At 36.1% G+C, this 16,119-nt stretch overlaps 1 protein-coding gene across 4 annotated transcripts in view; it reads left to right on the top strand.

Annotated features, from left to right (window-relative positions):
- UGGT2 (UDP-glucose glycoprotein glucosyltransferase 2) overlaps nucleotides 1-16,119 on the top strand; it is a 91,253-nt gene that overhangs the window by 20,097 nt on the left and 55,037 nt on the right. For all 4 annotated transcript variants that reach the window (XM_054192127.1, XM_054192118.1, XM_054192135.1 and 1 more), the window contains 5 exons: nucleotides 426-526; nucleotides 3,677-3,776; nucleotides 8,121-8,181; nucleotides 13,469-13,560; nucleotides 15,006-15,156. In XM_054192127.1, coding sequence (XP_054048102.1) covers nucleotides 426-526; nucleotides 3,677-3,776; nucleotides 8,121-8,181; nucleotides 13,469-13,560; nucleotides 15,006-15,156 — 505 coding nt within the window. The remainder of the gene's footprint in view (nucleotides 1-425; nucleotides 527-3,676; nucleotides 3,777-8,120; nucleotides 8,182-13,468; nucleotides 13,561-15,005; nucleotides 15,157-16,119) is intronic.

Genomic DNA, 16,119 nt, shown 5'->3' with positions numbered 1-16,119 from the left:
AACATTGACTGGCTTATGTCTTTTGTAGGTAATACAACAAACTCTGTGTCTATGTACAGTTACGGTTATTCTACAATACAGTTAGTATACATTATGCTATAGTAAACTAACTATACAGTTAACTGTATTGTTAATACTACTTAATCTTTGAGTTTCTTTATTCCATCAAAATTTATGCGACAGGGTTTGAGATATATCGCTACAAAAGAACTGAACTCCTCCTTGTAATTAACTGTTTTTTAGTCCTTAGAAATCACCTCTTCTCACCCCAAATCCTCATTTTTCTTTTAAGTATGAATTAAAATTTTGACTCTTGCTTGTTACCCTGCAGATATAGTATTACCTGTGAGCAATGCTGTGGATAAAAACAGACATTGTTGGATGCCACTGATTTTTGCCTTTTTAAAAAAAATGTCTTATTGTAGACAGATGCATCCTGATCTGAAAAATAATCTGAAAGAGTTTAGAAAACATCTAATTGAAACTACTAACAACATGGAACCGCTTAAAGTTTGGGAGCTACAGGGTACGTATTGCATATTTCTGAATTAACACAGTACTCTGTTCATTATGTTGATGTATCAACAGTATGATAAAAGCTTCTTCTAAAAAGAGATGCATGGTTTCATAAAAAAAGCAGTATTATATCAAGTATTTAAAAAGAATGTATTGGTATCTTGTCCTGGTATTACATGCTAGATATTAAAGGAGCATTGAAGTTATTTTATAAGGTGGAGAATCATAACTAGCTTTACTGATTTTAAAGACAGAAATTATATTGCCCAGTTTTCTGCCTGATGTGTTATCTTGGATGTTAAATTTAGTTTCAGGGGTTTTTTTGAGAAATCAGGCAAAAAATATCACCTTGGCATAACTATTGAGTCGGGACGAAATACAGGTTAATACCTTTGCTTTCTTTAAATTATAAATGCTAACTTTTATCATGTACTGGAGTTCACATCGCATGCTTTTAAAAGCTTTCCTGTGGAAAAGAAGAACAAATATGTAGAAGTTGATTTCTAAACGCCTTCTGTGCTGATGACCTACAGGATGTTCTGTAGCTTGGATGGTATTATAAATCACTCTAAAACAGGTCCCTAAATGCACAAAAGTTTAGGCAACTAAATTTTACCTGTTACATTCTTCAGTTTTAGAGGACAAGCTGACCAAAACTAATTTACCTTTATACTAGTGCAACAAAGGAGACTGAGCAATCATCTGAACTTCAGTTTCTTTTGGGGACCCTGACTGTTTGCTAGCAGTACCTGGTCTGAAACTGGCTATTTGAGATAATTGTAGTTCACTTGCAGTCTTTTATTAATGAACTCTCCTTCGGGTGCAGTATTTATCTTGGACCAAAATTTAAAAAAAATTGAAAAACATCGCATTTCACTTCTCCTGAGAAATCTCTTATGCAAATAAAAATAAAATTATCTTTTTGTCTAGTTAATTAATTTTTTTACATGATTGAATACCATTTAATTGATGTTCGAACAGAAGCATCTGTGAAGCTTTGATCCCTTTAGTGTCTACCTTCAAAAGCCTGTATAAGGTCTCTATTTAGTGGTGGTCTTCTCTGTGGTGTCATGACTATATAAATAAAAAATGAAAGTGGTGCAGCTGCCCAAGCAACCAGTTCATACAATGTTGAAAGTAGTTAAGTGTTGGGATGCTGTTTGTTTGGTGCTAGGAAGAGTGGTACTGGCTTGTGGTAAGTACATTCAGGGCCTTTTCAGACATGGCATCTTCAGCCCCCTCTCTGGATGGCACAATTGTTTTGTTACTCTTACTCTTGACATGACTGGGTGTTTTCTCTAGTTCATTCTTAATGACTAACGATAGTGGCTGAGTTAATGGCTCAGATACTCTCTGATTTCCTTTAATTAGCTTCCAAGTAAAAACTTAACTAAATTTAACCAAAACTCCGTCAGCTATAAGGCATACTTCTATTTATAAATGACCCTAAACACCGTTCAGAGTCTTTCAGGAGCCTTATGTTTTAGGTAAGTAATCGGATTTACTGTTCGTAATGAGAAACGATGCACAGAGTACTGATGTGGTATTCCCTTTAATAACTCATTCTTTTATCTGTGTGAACAGCCTCTTGATCTCTAGTGCTTCATTAGCTTTCAAAGCATACTTTGAGATCTGCTTTAAGCTCAGGATCGTCTTTTCCCCAAGGTGCCCTACACAGCACTCTCAGCTGTGTTAGGGTGCCGCAAGGGGAGGTCTGTAAGTGACAGTCCTGGACCAGAGATAACCAAGAAGATAAAACGACATGTCAGTTTGCCTCAGCGGGATTTGAATATCTGTACTCTAAGCTGTTCAGCGTAGAATGGAAATAATCAACAATTTATGAAGGATTTTTAAGTGTGTGTCCTAAGTGCACAGCAGATAAGGCATCACTAGCTGTATTAACAGCAGCAATTGGATATTGCTTCACCTGATCACAGCTTATGTGGCTGTTGAAAGGGATCTGAAAGGTTCTTTTTGAGAACCTTAATCTCTTCATATTCTTCATTAAATATATTAAGAAATATCACGTTAACATTCCACCTCTCGGACTCGCCTTTTTTCCAGCCAAGGTGTACCTTATTGGGCTAAATGAGGAATGCATGCTGATTGCTTTTCTTCAGCTTTTTTTAATTCCTAATTGCTTCAAAAAGGTGATGCAAAATTCTAATAGGGCAGCATCCTCTATGGCTTTCTACCCAGCACTTTTTACTTAACGTGGCATCTGCTTTCCTCAAAGTGAATAACCCAAGGCCTTCAGTTTCTGCTCAAATGTCTTAACTAGCAGATTATGAAGAAAAAGCATCATTGCCCCAAGATAGTTAGACAGGCTGTATCCAAAGTACACAGAAGCACCTATTATATTATTGCCTTATTATTTGGTACTGTTGGTACCAAAATTGGATTTTCTCCAGTCTCATGTGCCAAGGTTTGTCACATCCAGGTTAGGCACCTAAAGAAGGCTGACTGAATTCCAGTGTTGTTTTTCCAGTGGACAGGCAAATGAATTATAAACTGTCCTGACATATGAAAATTTACCTCATTCTGAGAAAAAGTAGGGAGAGAAAAATGAGATACCTTTAAAAATTGAGCTAGACACTTAGGAGAACTATGAATTTGAATTTTACAGTAGACTGACCTTTCTTTCATGAGTCTCTGTTTTCTCTTCCTGTGAAATGGCTGCAAACTCTTGAAAATTGTGCACCTCACATGCTCAATACAGTCTTATACATTTAACATATCTGTTCTCTGAAAATCTTGTGAAGTCCTGGAGCTGGAAAGATCTTATTCTTTACTACAGTTATGGGTGCCTGTGGGTTGGCGTGTGTCTAGGTTTGAGCATGATATCCTTGTGATACTGGTACAATATCACATGATGAATTGTCTGGTTTTTTCAGTGTGTTTTTGTAAGCTTAGAAATTACATGGACAATGTATGTGCTTAGGACGGCTGAGCAGAATTGCGTAGGAAAGCCTGATTTTGGTATTTCAAACTTTTAAGTGCCCGCCTTTCGACCTTAATGTGACTGCATAATTTTTTTACAATGTATAATTGAAACATAAAAAATATTAATAATGGAAGTGTGTATACGGGACAGTTTTCTGGTTATAGGCAGTATTGATTGAGAGTGATATTTCCAGTGATTTTTTTTATTTTTTTCCAGATCTTAGTTTTCAAGCAGCTGCTCGAATTATGTCTGCCCCTGTTTATGATGCCTTAAAGGTAATGAAAGACATAGCTCAGAACTTCCCAATAAGAGCCAGGTATGATACTTAAGCTTGTTTTTCAAATGCTGTTTTTGTGTTTGAGTTTAATGGCACCGGTATAGATTTATATCCAAATCCTGCAGTCAGATATGCGTGTTTTACAGCTTGCTAGATGGATTCCTGGCAATTTCGTCAAGTAGAAAATAACTCCTGGCAGAGCTCATGATCGGTCTCTTAAATGCTTCCTGTCTGATGCAGGAGATGCCATGAAGGCTTCTTAATCCATCAGGCACTTATGGTTGAATGCCTACTCCTCTCTGCTTTTACTGGAATAATATTTTCCCAGGTGGAAAATTCTGTTGAGTTAACAGCAGATCTACTCACGGTAGGAAGAAGCAAAATTCTATGAATAAAATTCATAGAGGATCCACCCACATTAGTTAGAATTAGAACTGTGCTTAGAAGCACAGCATTGCTGATAAGATGTCAGTGTTTTACCTGGGAAGATAACAGATTACTTGACAAAGATCAAGGTAAATATCTGTAGTAATACTAAAAATTGCTCTTCCTGTAAGATAATTGTATTGTAATTGAGAAATGCTTGTCTTCATATCTAATAAGTTCTTCATGCAATCCGATCAGCAATATTTGCTTGAATTACTGAATTAAATATGATGCTAAACAGGGTTCTTTAGCTCAGTGTGCTTTCATATTTTACAACTCTTGTTTAATTATCACAGTGTTTCATTGTCATCTCTGATTTTCTGTTAGAGAAAATCTACACTGTAATGGAAAAACCAGCTTTGTAACATCCTGTTTCAAAGAAGAAAAATAACTTTAAAATGCCTGAAACGTAATTATTATTAAATATTAAGGTGCAAATTACAGTTAGATTAGCAATCAGAAAACACAGCTTTCCCTTAGAAGTAGTGGAAACGTACATAATGATGAACTGCAAGGTTGGTTCTGTTCTTTAAAGGATAGGAAATAGACGGTTTGAAGTATGCTAGGTGACATTTAAATCATTGATTTAAAAAGTCAAATTGTTACATTCCCTTTGACTCCCGCCGTGTATTTGTGGCATTAGAGCGCAATTTACCTGCTCTTCAAACATTTTATTTTTATGAGTAAAAGTGTAAGAAGATTTTAGAGTTATTAAAAGGGGAATCGCAGCTTATGTCCTGTATAATTTATTCTAATATGCTAATCTAACATATTATTTTTAACAAAGAGAGATTATGAATATTTAAATAAAGTTAGTAGGTCTGCATTGGCAACAAACAGACTTAAATCAAAGGGGCATTGTGTAAAAAAAAAAAAAAAAAAAAAAAAAAAAAAAAAACCACAACAGTGCACAAAATATATTTCCTTAATAACCTAATCATGCTTAACCTGCTGAGTCACAAATACTAGTTTGGAAAAAAACCCAACCTAGAATAAACAGGAAATTAAAAGATATTGCTTAATCACTTTAGATAGATAACTGGTCATTCTAATAGTAGTGTTTTAAAATTGATTAAATGTCACACAGTTTACGTATGAAAATAACCATTTTCTTAGTTATGCAAATTTTGCTTTGAAAAGGCTGTGTAAAAATTCTAGAACTATTGTTATTAAAATAAAAATTAAATATTACACGTTCATTAAAAATGGAGGAGTTCCTTAGACCATAAAAAATAATATACCAGTCTTCCTAAAGTTTCTAGTGAAATTTCCTGCATTTTTGTGTCTCAATATTTCCAGTTGAACAGTTTAGTCTGAGCTAGATTGTACAAAATGTCATCAGATGTAGACAGTGTAAGAACTGATATATGTCATGGCAATATTTTGATAATGCATTTTCTAGGATATTTTTAATCTTTGATTTATTGTATATGTGTCATAAATATCTGTTAATTAAGAATACGATAACAAGAATTATCATACTGTGTTTCTTGTTATCTGTTCATTATTCATGAGTGTTAACATTATGAACTATGTGCAAAGTTTTCTTTTTTTTTCTCCTGATATGCAGTACTGTATAGCTACATGTTTTTCCAGATAAGATTAAAGATGTATAAAATAACGTGACAGAAAATATTACAACTTTAAGGTCATACAAGAATATTCCTGCATCATGTAGAATGATAATTAGTATCCATTTACTTTCAGACAGTAAGGTGTTTCTGTTTGGTAAGTCTTTAGCACTGAATATTTAGAAGAGCAATGCATAAAACTTTGTAAAGCTTTTAACAAATTGAACAAATGACTGAACTCAAAATGAACTAATACCTTTCACAGGTACTTTTACAGTTGTTACCTCAAATTCCTAGGGTGTCCTTCTCAACAGCTGACCATCACACTTTTTCCTTAAAATCTTACTAGAAACCTGCATCGTCAACTGCCATGCATAGACAAGGAGCTAGTTAATGATTCTTTAATGTATTGCTTTGCTATTATCAGAAAAAGCTATCAGTAAAGCTTGCCTTTTTGCTGATAAGTATTTTACTTCCTTGCTAATATTGGGCCACCTTCGTCTCTTCCTTTCCACCTTTTTACTATTTTCACATTCATTTTTTAATGTTTCTGACTTACTACTCTAAGCTATTTGGAAAGATTTAGGTTGTTCTTTTTATCTGTGTAGCTCTCTTCACCTATGTATGCAGAATGAAGCATTGATTCTGAGAGTTGCAGGCCCTCGTACTACTTATGTTGAGTTGAGCAAGATAAAAATCAGAACTTTTTTCCCTAAAATATAGAATCATAGAATGTGTTGGGTTGTAAGGGACCTTTAAAGGTCATCCAGTCCAATGCCCCTGCAGTAAGCAGAGACATCTTCAACTAGATCAGGTTGCTCAGAGCCTCATCAAGCCTGGCCTTGAATGTCTCCAGGGATGGTGCCTCCACCACCTCTCTGGGCAACCTGTTCCAGTGTCTCACCACCCTCATTGTAAAGAACTTCTTCCTAATGTCTCATCTAAATCTACCCTGCTCTAGTTTAAAACCATTGCCCCTCGTCCTATCGCTACATGCCCTTGCAAACAGCCCCTCCCCAGCTTTCTCATAGGTCCCCTTCAGGTACTGGAAGGCTGCTATAAGGTCTCCCTGGAGCCTTCTCTTCTCCAGGCTGAACAACCCCAACTGTCTTAGCCTGTCCTCATAGGAGAAGTGCTCCAGCCCTCGGATCATTTTTGTGGCCCTCCTCTGGACCAGCTCCAACAGGTCCATGTCTTTCTGCGGACTCCAGAGCTGGACACAGTACTTCAGGTGGGGTTTCACGAGAGCAGAGTAGAGGGGCAGAATCACGTCTCTAGCTCTGCTGGCCACAGTTCTTTTGATGCAGCCCAGGATGCGATTGGCCTTCTGGGCTGCAAGCGCACATTGTTGGCTCACGTCCAGCTTTTCATCCACCAGTACACCCAAGTCGTTTTCCACTGGGCTGCTCTCTATTACATCATCCCCCAGTCTGTGTTGATAATGAGGATTGTCCTGACCCCAGTGTAGGACCTTGCACTTCGCCTTGTTGAACTTCATAAGGTTTGCTGGGGCCCACCTCTCTAGCTCATCCAGGTCCCTCTGGATGACGTCCCATCCCTCTTGCACATCGGCGGCACCACTCAGCTTAGCGTCATCAGCAAACTTGCTGAGGGTGCACTTGATCCCATTGTCTATGTCATTGATGAAGATGTTGAACAGATGTTTTACTTCAGGACTCTAAAACTATTGCTATGAATTCAAAGTAATAGTTGTGTTAGTACTGCCACACGTTAAATTTCTACCTTGCTATGAAGTCCTTCTGTTAAGTAGTTGTTTTGCTTGTTGGCTAAGTAAATTGTCAGTAATAATTCCCATCAATTACAGATATTCTTTTAATGAGAAAAGTTCTGTAGTGTTCCTGAACTATGTCTGTTGCTGGTGGAAGTTCCCTTAAAGCAGTGTCCTATATAGTCAGCTTCTGAGACTTCTACTTGATAGTGTTCATCCTAATCCTTCTCCATTTTTCCAAGTTCAAGTTTGGCTTCAGATAGTCTTTTCTTTGTACTTACAGTCTTTTAATATTTTCTAAAAATCTTAATCAGCAATGTTTACTTTTCAGCAGAAATATTTATAGTTGCTTGCTCTCTGCTCTATGACTCATATATCAAAACTAGTGAACATAGAAAGTAGTACAGTATTATATTTACTCAGTATTGAATATACTTACAACATTCTGTATGTTCAGAGAGAGTACCTAAGCTTTAGGAGAAGGTTTAGATTAGTTGAACAATGTCCTGGTTTGAGGAAAAACCGCAACAAACAATAAGCAAGTTATTAAGCTCATCCTCCGATGACTACTGATAATAACATATTTAAACCATGTTGACTGGTTTTATTGCTGTCTTTGACATCACAGTTTGAGTTACACCTTTCTCATTTTTACAGATCGCTGACCAGACTGCCTGTAGACAAGAAAATGCGAAATGAAATAGAAGAAAATCAGAAGGTTTGTTTTTATTTCTTCAAGTGGACATTTGAGTACTACTATCATATTATTGCTTTTGGAGAATTTTTTATTAGTGTAGCAACTTTCATGGGGTTTCTATCAGAGAAAAAGAGCTAAAGAAACAACATTGAAATACTCAATTCAAATTTTTCACTTTCTGCTGCTCTTGGTCCATTTTCCCTTCCTTCTTTTGATTTTTACAGAATTAGGCAAGGACAAACAATTCTTTTTTATGGAGTACTGTGTTCAGTCATAAATTGTGTGCTGTGAAAGCAAAATAAGTATCACTTAATTTTTCTAGAGTTTTGGTGTTGACTCTAGGCTTGCTGCTTATATTATGGTTAGCACATACTAGCTGTGAGCTTTCCACACCCTGACGCACGCATAGAACTATTCTGCAAGGTATTTTGAATGTTGCCTGTGGTGGATGGTGGATTTATTTTCATCCTTGATGCATTGCATCTTTTGTGTATCACATTAGGAGCCGTTGTTCATGTGATTTTTGACTGATCTGAGGTGTATTCTAAGATGCCACTTTGCGTTTGTAGAGTTTGTGACATCTGTCATTTTCTGTCTCAGTTGAGAGTTTGGATTTTTTCTTTCAAGTTGAATGTTAAAATTAAATGTTGGCCACCATGCTTTTGGTCACATGAAAGGACATCCATAGCACTGCCCGTGATCTTCAGAACATATATTTTCATATGGTGTTAAGGCTGACCAGCCACCATAGTGAAAAGGGATTTATTTCTTTCTTACGGTACTTCTGTGCTTTTGGAACATTTCCATGTATTGTTTTCCTTTGTATCCATTCAGGCCTCTTCCTCTTGTCTTGCCAAGACTAATATCTCCAGAGGTCACTCCTTTCCAGTTTCTTCCACCTTCCAAAAGAGTGAAAGTTAACAATATCCCTGTTGCACTGATGCCACCTTCTCATGAAGAGCTTGTCATCTCTGTTGTAGCAAAAATTTCACATAAATGTGTTAGAGCTCTCCACCACGCAAAACTAATTGTAAAGCTTTCCAGCCTTGAGTATTTCCTGCCCAAATAGTGACAGGATCAAGTGTTGCATCCTTGTAAATGTTTATGCAAACAATTTTATAGGGCCTTTTTAGACCATAGGTGATTCCACATGGTACTGGCCTATTGAGAATACAATTCATGTATCCCAGCAGTTCACCTGCCTGAGCCCTTCAGCTTGCTTGTGTGCCAGCTGCATGTGTGATTCTTGGGTTGTCACAGAGATCTCGGAGTGGGCTCAACATTATGCAGACAGCTTGTTTATTGCACTAGTGAGAAGTGCTGTAGTTTTTCCTCAAGGGACCAAATCAGTATCTGCACCCCACTTTGGTGCTTTCTATGTGCAGATGAGATACACATTTTCCTGTATCTCTTTGTTGTTAGGGTTATAGTCAGGATAAAGCAAAACAAAGCCCTGTTGATCATACTTTCTCCAGAGTATGAGTGTTGGTATCAGGACTTTCCTTGTTTTTTGGTGAAGTCTTTACAGTGTCTTTCTCAAACTGCAGCTCTGTTAATACAAAAATAAAAACCAACAGCTTAATCAAAAACTCTACCCCAAAATGCAAAAAAAAAAGGCATATCAGAAATTGAAATAGCTGTTATTACTAAATATAAGGATTAGGAAAAGTTACTGAGATTTGATTGGAAATTAATATCTCTGCATTTAGGCACATCTGTATGGTATGTAAACTCCTGTTATGACAATGAAGATGTAGTCAATGGACATCAAAAACAATTTAGCTCACTCGGTGGTTGTTTTGTGGGACATGATTGAGTTGCCTAAACCTGAATTTCTGATGTCATTTGAGATGCTGCAGGCTATCTGAGATAGCCATACAGGTCTGGCAGATGTGTCCACTGGGATATCCATTCCCTTCTGCCTGACCCATACCTCCCAGTCTGAGATGCTTTGTCCTGAGATAAATTATATTGGGTGTCTGTGTGGTTGGTCAACTAAATTGCTCCTATGATTCCATGACTGTATTAAATACATTAGGAGGGTCTTAAGCACCTAGAACACTAAGTTTAAATTTCATGCTACATCCTACCTGAGGGTATAGGCCTTTCGACAGCTAAAAGCTAAAGTCTGTTTAATAAAAATAGGGAAACTTTCTGAGCACTGCTGCTAGAGCACTATAAATTGGCTTGTGCGTTTTTAAGCTGCAGTACATCCATCTAGCAGCAGGAGAGATATGATCTCATGCTGTGTGTAACTGGATGATTCCCTCTCAAGATAATGAAAGTTGAATAGGAAATGTAATGGGAGGAAATAAAGGTATTAGAAGTTGAAAGGCATGTGATGATTTAGTGTAATGAATTGATACCTAACGAAGAAATAGACAAAGAACTGCTATAGATAAGAGAAACAATAAAATCTCATTAAACACAACTCGGAACTTCTGATGCAATAATCTGCTGACAGTTTAGCAAGAAAATACCGTGTGAGTATTATCATCATTAAATTCTGGTCTTAGATGCCTAAATACTCCTTCCATCAAAGTCGCTACAGCAAATGGATGCTTTTCTGAACAATCAAATGCCTAGTATCAAAATTGTATAGTGAGTCTCATCTCTGATTCAGCTCAGTTCTTTTCCTACTGAAGGATTTGAAAAATTTTTTAAACTCCTATTTCAACACCCAATGGCTGATACTTTTATCACTGTTCTTGCATTCATTTTACTGAGTATTAGTTTTTGTGTGACCTGCATCAGCCAGTTGCAGTCTTACTCAGTATCTCTGTTTACGTGAATGTCTGGGCGTATTAAGCATTCAGTAGGGGTAAGAGATCTCTTACCTGAAATGCTGATTTCGGTGCTTCAAGGAGAGGGACTGTTCTAGCTGATCTCACAAGATCTGTGCAAGAGCCTTGAAAGATGCTGGTAAGATTTCTTGAGGCTGGAATCCTCCTTATAGTTGTTCACTCCTTGAGTCCAGTGGCATTAAGGGGGATTTTTTTGTGGTTACAGCACTCTGTGGCACAACGCTGGTATTAAAACTGGAAGCCAAGTTGGATTTGCTAACTACAAAAAGATTTCAAATTTACCTAGGACTTTGGGTAGAAAGAAGTCTTATCTTTGTGTGCCTGGCTGTTTAATTTTGTCCCATCTGCCCATTTTGACTGTGTCTCAGGATCAAGCTCTGTCTAGGTAAAACGATCAGAAATACCACATGCTGCAGCGGCACTTGGCACTGTTAGGCATCTATGAATTTTGGCTGCTTATAAAGGATGTGTAGAGTGAGACCTTGGGAGGGTGTGTAATTCTGTGTGAAGCTGTGGCAGGAAAAATGTTAACATCAGACACTAGCCCCTACTTCTAGTTTTTGTTTTAACGGTTGCATGAGGTTTAACAAAGATAAGTATGAAGTCCTGCACTTGGGCCAGAGTAATGCAAAGCAGCAGTTAGTTATGAAGAAGATAAAAGTCCTTCCTCTTCCTTTTTCCTTTATAAATTAGAAAAGTAATTAAATGATTTCCTTTTTTTTTTTCCCTTATCCAACCATAGGAAACTTAGTGCCACGCATTTATGCTCCTTATTTTTGAAAGGCCCACTGACATCCATTTTTTAGGTGCCTACTGAAGTTTTCGTGAAAGATAATAACTAACTAAATTAACCAAAAAAAAAAAAAAGGCTTTCTGGTTATTTCTTAGGATTAGTGGGATGCAGTCTCACCTCCCACCCCCCCAAATCCACCATATTCTTCACATTATATCTGAGTTTGAAAATATAAATATATAAAGTATTTAGATAATTTATAACACAGTAATTATTACTCTCTTGTAAATCTACATACAAAAAAGCACTACAAAGTTCAGGTTACACCATTAGAATAAATTAAGTCTACCAGTTTCAAAAGCTGGTTTTCAAGGTCAGGTTTGGGGCTTTCATAAAAATTCTTTCTGTGTTAGGCTCGGACTTATCACAGCTGCATTCTTCCTTCATGCAGAGCCCTGCCTTTCATACATTGATATTAGGTACCATTACATATTTCCATTCTGCTTTGGGTTGTGAAAACGTTTATATAAGCTGAGGAATACGGTACCTTTTCAATGAATGGTGAGTAATATGCACATCTCTTGGATTACAAGGAGCTTCAAGTGCACTGTTGTCTCATTTATGTGGGGTTGCACTTAGAATGCCACAAACCAGTTAGCTTTGAGTTTACTTACATTTAACTGCGTGAAAGTAACCACGCTACTTTAATGGAATAATGTCACTTTCAAGGTTGTCCTGTTTTTTCTCTCACTTGTTCAGTGGCAGGCTCATAAGTGGAGTAGTATATGCAGCCTGAGTTGCTTGCTCCAAGGGTGCTTTTATTCAAAGTGTGCTTTTTGTTCACACTTACTTTGTTCACTAAGTGGGAGCTAAATGGGGAAAAAATTATCTTTCTCAGCTTGCTTTTTGTTTTCTGCCTATTTTTTGGTGCTTTCCATTCCTCTGTTGGGAATTAAGACAGATCTGGAACTCTGACTGCTCCTCATGGGGTGAGTTGGAATAAACTGCTGCTGTTGCTCGTGTTACTTATCTTGCTGCAGCCACTGCAGATTGAACAGTGTGGTGCCTCACAGCTCTGAAATAAAATGATAAGGCATACCTTAGTCCCTAAACACTTCCTTCCTCTTGTATTTGTTTATTGTGGATTTTTTTCTTTATGCAAAGCAAGGATGTGCTATCCCTTTCTGATTTATTTTTTTTCCAGAACCCCTCTGTTAGACGAGACTGTGTTTTTTCTCGTCTGTCTTTCCTACCTCCCTCTAACAGTTGTGACTACACGTTTTTGGAATTGTGAAAGATTTTAAGCTATTGAGAAGGTACTTTCAAGTGGAGGTCTGGAGAGCACATGTAGGGTCTGCCTTTGATCTCCATTTGGAGGTGAATGGATACGTAGGAGGAATATGCTGGGGCTAATTTTCAAAAACTTATGAGCTGTATTTCTGTATCTGTGTGTATTTTTACTTTCTGTTGGGAGACACTGAGAATGTGTTCTTGCCTATACCTTTGTACAGGTAGGGACACTGTAGGTTCTTTCGGGGGGGATTATCGACTATTTTAATTTGTATTTCTATTAGGCATTGAAAGTGTGTTGAATAGCACTCCTAAAAGTATGCTTCCAATATTTTTACCAACAACACTCGGCTAAGAGAAGAAATTATGTGGAAGAGATTTAATATCTCTGTTGTGTAGAATTACTTAGTTTTGTGTATTTTTATATCTATATATGTGTGTTAGTGTCCTAAATAATTTAGCAGTACTTCTTATTTTTAAGCATTTTCATGAAATACTTGGAATCCAACCTGGAGAAGCACGTTTATTTCTAAATGGCCTTCATATTGACCTGGATTTTCATGATCCTTTTAGGTAAGATGGTATATTTTATTTGAAAATTACAAATTACTAATAATACTGGAGGAGTTTTACTCATGGCGATAAGTAATCTCATCTGTTGCGTTTTTGGGGCCATGAAGTGCTCCAATAGAGGGAGTATTGGTTTACAGTGGTTTTACTCTGAATACGAACATTGTAGAAGTAGCTGAAAACAGTATTTTTTTCTCTTGGAACATGTTTTATATTTTGCTTACAGTTTTATGACTCAACATGTAAAATTCATGTTAAAATGGAAGGAATCCAATATCTATGTATAAAAAGATGGGAAAAGCACTTAATGTAAGTTAAGTGCTTTCACTTCATCCCTATTTCTTAAAAATTAACAAAAAAATTGGAGGCATTAAATTTAAATACACAACACCTAGGGTTCTTTTTGGGATGCTTGTGAGTCTGTATCTGGCCACCTTTTATAATAATTTCTGTTAATGCAGAACTAACCTGCTTTTGGTATAAGAAATCTTTTTCCAGTTTATGTAATTATAGTATAATTTTTTGGGGTGTGACTTGCCTCTCTTATGCAAGCTCTCATAAACTGCACTTTCCCTTACATTCTGTATGATGTCAACAGAGAACAGACATGACTACTTCAAAATCATCTTTGGTGGCCTGCAAACTGTCAGTAAATCTCCTGAGGCTGAGTGGTTTTTTTTGTTTTGTTTTAATTTTCCTATAATTCATCAGGGTCTACAATTCTTTATTTTCTATTTTTTAACTCAAAATGTCATCTTTGCTCCTTCAAGGAAATTCTTAAACTTTCTTGGTTTTAGTGTTTATACTTGCAATTTTTACTCAATTTTTTTCTCAGCTGTGGTTTTGGGACGGAGTCACTTGCATCTTTTTTGATAATGATGCAAATATTAATAGTATTTTTTAGTGCTAGTGCTAGGTTTAATTTCAGTATAATTTAGAAGAAACCTTTAGAATAGAACTCAAAATGAAGCAAGGTAGAATAAAGGCATTTGAAAAATCTTGCCTGCTGTGGTCTAGTAGGTGAGTACTTCAGGTTTGTTTCATTCACATAGTGAATTTTCAGATTGCAACAAATGTTAGTCTTGTTGGGTTTTCTGGGAAAGAGTTTTCTCTTAGAGGAGTAGCTATATGTTCCCTCCCCGCTGTTTTCAGGGTTCTGCTGTGATGCACATTTAGGGGCTGCCTGTCTCTCCACCACTTGCTGCCTGCTTCTCTACACACTTGCAAAGCTTCCTATTATTTGTGTAATATGTTATAATTCTATTTTGAAAAATTTGAAGACATATAAGTGCAGTGTTGTTAATCTATTTTGTTTTAAACATTTGACTGCAGAAGAATATAAAAATTATTTTTAATACTAAAATAATCCTTGTGTTAAGTCTTTTTTATTTTTTATGTCATGACAAGAGTTCTGTGTAGACATTATGTATTTTTTCTTCCCGAAAAAGTATCTTAGAGACTCTTAAACTGGAAGGAAAAGTGATGCATGGCCTTCATGAACTTGGAATCAAAGAGGAAATCCTGAGTAAATTTATGAGGTTGCATATACATCCTACAGATGACAATTACGCGTTAGATATTCGTCACTCTTCGATAATAGTGAGTAATTAACTATTTATTTGAATGTTACATATTTGATGCTATGTGTAAGACAGTCTGTCTTTTTTTTTGCAGTGTAATTAAAATACTAGGCATAAACCCATATATCAATAAGCAGTGTAAAATATTTTGGAGGGTGGTATTTCTTCAATACATTTTAGGAGTCATCTACTCTAGCCTATACCTTATTAAAATTTTAATATGTAGGATATTGAAAAGAGGAAGAGTGGTTGCACACTGATAGCTATAGAATTTGACTTTACATCAATTCATTTAGCTACGTAATGTCTTTGTATTATGCAAGACTGCTAAATGTACTTTAAAGGTATGGTAATTGAATTGTGGAGAACTTAAATACTTTGTTTTTAATTGTCTGATTACTTTGCTTTTTTCTTCCCTCTCTTTTTCAAAGTTTATGCAGTTTTCATTACAAAGGTTATATGCTGGTGAAAAAGGCACTAAAATACTAATTTTCTTCACCTGAAAGAACCACATTTCACTCTTCTGTTTGCCAAGTGTAGACAGGCTTGCATGGGAAATAGTAGAACAATTTGGCCATATATTAATTACTTATTTTTATATAAAAATACTGCTGCTGTAGGTTATAGATAAATTCTGTATTTGTCTTGCAAGGTGTTATGCTGTATTACATACATATCTGTGTGTTATGTTGTTATGACTTTTGTATTGTGAAAGTAGTTTGCACACTTGAAAAAATGCTTTTATTCACATCCTGATGCAGCATACAAATGGTCTTTTTTCCTTTTCTATTTATTATTAGTTTTATTATGTATTGCAAATAAAAAACCCAAACAGTTTGAGAAGGAAAAAAAAATACTAATTTTAAAAGCTATTTCCTGTTACAATTTCGAAAAGAAGATAAAACACTTTATTCTTTCCAGCATTTCCATGCGTGTTAAAATAGCTTTATTTATACATACATAATCTATTCAGTGGTTAATA

Source organism: Rissa tridactyla, chromosome 1 (genome assembly GCF_028500815.1).
Source record: "Rissa tridactyla isolate bRisTri1 chromosome 1, bRisTri1.patW.cur.20221130, whole genome shotgun sequence".
Classification (NCBI taxonomy): domain Eukaryota; kingdom Metazoa; phylum Chordata; class Aves; order Charadriiformes; family Laridae; genus Rissa; species Rissa tridactyla.
This window is presented reverse-complemented; position numbering and strand designations above follow the sequence as displayed.